Below are 3,605 nucleotides of genomic sequence, written 5' to 3'. Positions count from 1 at the left end.
GACAGACAGACGACATGCACACAGGCAGACAGACAGACAGAACGACAGACAGACGACATGCACACAGACAGACAGACATATACCGAGGCAGACAGACGACAGACAGACAGATAGACAAAATACAAAGAGAGAGGCAGAGAGGCAGACAGAGAGACACAGAAGACAGAGAGAGAGACAGATAGAGAGAAGACAGACAGACAGAAGACAGAGGACAAACAGAGAGAGACAGACAGACCTTCCAGACTCTCCTGGGCTCCAGAGGACAGGCTCCCGGTCTGCAGCTGGTCGTGGAGGAACTGGAGGATGGAGAAGGCGAGACGCTTGTTGTCTGTCATGGTGACGGAGGCTCTGTGATGGAGAGACACCCTGGAAATGAGACAAAAACATGGAGGACGACAGTCAAGAGATGAAGACAATGTCACACATGTGTCCCTGTCCTGCTACCTGTACGTCTCAGAGGTTTCAGAAAGAAAGTTGTAATATTTAAATAAAATGAAGTTGTATTTTAAAGAAGAAAAAAAATATGTTAAGAAAAAGTTTGGATAAATTTTAAGGAAAAAAAGTAATATTTCAACACAAACTCATATTTTTTAAGAAAAAAAGTAACATTTACAGGAAAGAAAGTCGTAATATTTCAACAGGTAAGTTGAAGCTGAAGCTACCCAGTAATATATAAAGGAGCTAAAATGAGCACAAGCTACATTTATTACTCAGTTTAGCCAGCCCCCTTTAGCATTAGCATTAGCTTGTAGAAGATTCTAGAAACTCAGGCTAAGTAGCTACAAGCTAAGCATGACTGTCGTAGTAATGCTAACACTAGCCATCGTATTACATGAATCGTGATACATACAAGCTGCTTATAAGCAGGCTGTTAGTTGGGGGTGGGGGTGGGGGGGCTGAGAGGTCAATCCGGACTGGAACCACGTTAGCAGGTCCCTTTTAGATTAGCCTTCCTACTAGCTTAGCCTGCTAGCTAGCTAGCTTCGTAGTCTTAAAGTCTACGCGAATCCTCCTTTGAAATTCTGGCAGTTTAAACGCGTTTTGGACATCGGCGACAAAAAGTAGGTTCAAGGACGTAATTAGGAAGCAATAATGAAAGCCGATATGTTTCAGGTAAATTCGGCTCTAAAAACTCTCAAAAGAGTGTCACTTAAAGGTCTTATTTACGCTTCTTAACCTACGCTACCGCCCATTATTGTGCCTTGTATACCGAGAGTGAGTGTGACAAATAACGGTCGAACCAAGCACAAGAAGCTGTAATTGTACAAATATAATTGTTAACAAGTGTTCGGTACATATGCCGAACTGTAGAGTGGTTCTCGACAGATAATTACATGTTTTCAATTTTGTTCTAACAGGTGTGTGGTTTTACTCAGAAGCAAAGTTTTGTTAAATTAACAGTTTAAAATGGGGGTTTTGCTTGACGTTTTCTATCCACTAACGGCTCGTCAAATTTGTTTTCCTAGAATGGCGAAGGCATGCGCCGCCGTACTCTCCCTCTGATTGGACCGTACTCGTTGCCTGCTCGGGTTGGATTGGTTATATTTAGCAAGAATGTCAGGGTAAGCCAATCAGAGGCAGAGTAGGGCGGGACAGGCCTTTTCCATCCTAGGGCTAATGGCACGATGCTAACGGTTAGCCAGCTAGCTGATTACATCCTGGTGCTGCCGTGTAAATATAAAAAGAACATGTCATGCTGCCTAATATAACACGAGGACTCAGTAATGGGGTTCTCCTACCAGCTGTCTCTGTGTTTCAGGTGTGGATTAGCTCGGTAAAAGTTAAACTGACGTTAGCTCCGCTCCTTCGAGTTCGTGACTGTCATTCAGCTAGCTTATTAGCTTGTCGCGTTAGTTGGGTCGTCATGCGTAAGCGCCGGCGTGGTGTAGTTCGTTTCCGGCGTCAAGTTATAAGCAAAAAGTCATAAAAACTACAATACAGAACGTTTGTCAAACTCGCCTTCAGAATAAAAGCATTAAAAACTAAAAGTCTTGATAAACATTGGACAGTTGTACGTGTACGCCGACTTTTCTCCCAGCATGCATGTACGATAAGATAAAAATCGGTAATTAGATGTTAGAGAAGTAAACAGCACACAGTGAGTAGAAAATAAACCAGAGAGCACTGCCCGTTGGTTTTAAATGGGACACTCCTACATACATCATTTAGTCAGTATTTATACTATGTACATACTATAATCATTTAAATTAACTATGTCTGTTTAAAGGATACTTTTGTCAGAATATTTCAACTTTTCCTAAGAATATTTCAACTATAACTAATTAACTAACAATATTTTGATTTTTTTTTTCTCAGAATATTTTGCCTTTTTTTCTCGGAATGTTTCAACTATTTTTTCAGAATATTTCAACTTGTTTTTAGAATTTTTCAACTTGTTTTCAGAATATTCCGACTTTTTTTCTCCAAATATTTCAAAAAAAATAAACTAAATATTAATTTTGGCGGAGCTAGAATTGTGTCTTTATTACATGAATTACAAAAAAAAAGAAGAAGTTTGACAGAAAAAGTTATCACACTGATGGCAAAAAAAGGCATTTTTTGGAGAAAAAAAAATATTTGAGAGAAAAAGTTTTCAAAAAATATCTCTCTCAAAATCCTTTTTTAATCTCTCAAATATAGAATTTATGTTTTGAGGGAAACACTTTTTTTTTTAGAGAATTATTTTCACACCGATAGCAAAAATATCTAAATTTGAAAATTTAAAAAAGTATTTTGAGAGACACTTTTTGCATTTGGTATGACAACTTTAATTCTCTCACATCATTTATTTTCTCTTATGTAATAAAGAAACATATCTAATATTAATAATAATATTAACACAATTGATTTTTTAGTAGTAATGCACTTTACATTTAAGACAAACCTCACGGTGCTAAAGGATCTAGCTCCATACTAGTTTTGCTCAGAACGCGCATCCTCTGGAGTTTTATTTTGAAAGTCTGACCAGAAACGTAGCTGCTCTCGCGCTCTAACCGTCCCGTACTCCGCCGCCCGACTGCCAGCCACACCGACCTACCGTACCTTCATTCAAAAGCTGAACCATGGCGCCGACAGGTGAGTGGTGCCCTGTTCTTTCTACTCTAGATAATGTAATCTGGATCCCTTTAAGGCGGGAACATGTCCGCGGCCGCCATGTTGCTTCTCTGCCTCTCTGTCACCATTTACAATCAATTAGCTTTGATCACTGAGTCGGCTCTATTAGCTCAGTGCTAACGTTAGCTATCGAAGCAGCCGTTAGTCTCTTACGTATCTGTCTAAGGGGACGTTAGTCTCTTACGTAGCTGTCTAAGGGGACGTTAGTCTCTTACGTAGCTATCTAAGGGGACGTTAGTCTCTTACGTATCTGTCTAAGGGGACGTTAGTCTCTTACGTATCTATCTAAGGGTACGTTAGTCTCTTACGTAGCTGTCTAAGGGGACGTTAGTCTCTTACGTAGCTGTCTAAGGGGACGTTAGTCTCTTAGGTAGCTGTCTAAGCGGCCGTTACTGTCCTGTCCCGTCCCTTCTTGTTGTGTATGTCCTGTTGTGTCCCGTCCTTTAATGCCTGTCCTGTTGTCTTGTCCTACACTGCTCCCCCCCCCCCCC

The 3,605-nt window shown here is 40.4% G+C and overlaps 2 protein-coding genes across 2 annotated transcripts in view; one reads left to right on the top strand and one right to left on the bottom strand.

The window, feature by feature from the left end:
* The window catches only part of LOC117950764 (small glutamine-rich tetratricopeptide repeat-containing protein alpha-like), a 5,513-nt gene extending 3,595 nt beyond the window's left edge, over positions 1-1,918 (bottom strand). Inside the window, exons 1-2 of the mRNA XM_034882103.1 lie at positions 1,740-1,918; positions 236-366 (exon numbers count right to left, since the gene is read on the bottom strand). Of these exons, the coding sequence (XP_034737994.1) occupies positions 236-335 (100 nt within the window). The 5' untranslated portion in view covers positions 336-366; positions 1,740-1,918. The remainder of the gene's footprint in view (positions 1-235; positions 367-1,739) is intronic.
* A 1,011-nt stretch (positions 1,919-2,929) lies between these two features.
* The window catches only part of LOC117950762 (thimet oligopeptidase-like), a 6,029-nt gene continuing 5,353 nt past the window's right edge, over positions 2,930-3,605 (top strand). Inside the window, exon 1 of the mRNA XM_034882099.1 lies at positions 2,930-3,075. Within this exon, the coding sequence (XP_034737990.1) occupies positions 3,063-3,075 (13 nt within the window). The 5' untranslated portion in view covers positions 2,930-3,062. The remainder of the gene's footprint in view (positions 3,076-3,605) is intronic.

This window comes from Etheostoma cragini, chromosome 9 (genome assembly GCF_013103735.1).
Source record: "Etheostoma cragini isolate CJK2018 chromosome 9, CSU_Ecrag_1.0, whole genome shotgun sequence".
Classification (NCBI taxonomy): Eukaryota; Metazoa; Chordata; class Actinopteri; order Perciformes; family Percidae; genus Etheostoma; species Etheostoma cragini.
The sequence above is the reverse complement of the archived record's forward strand: the minus strand, read 5'-3'. Positions and strand labels throughout refer to the sequence as shown.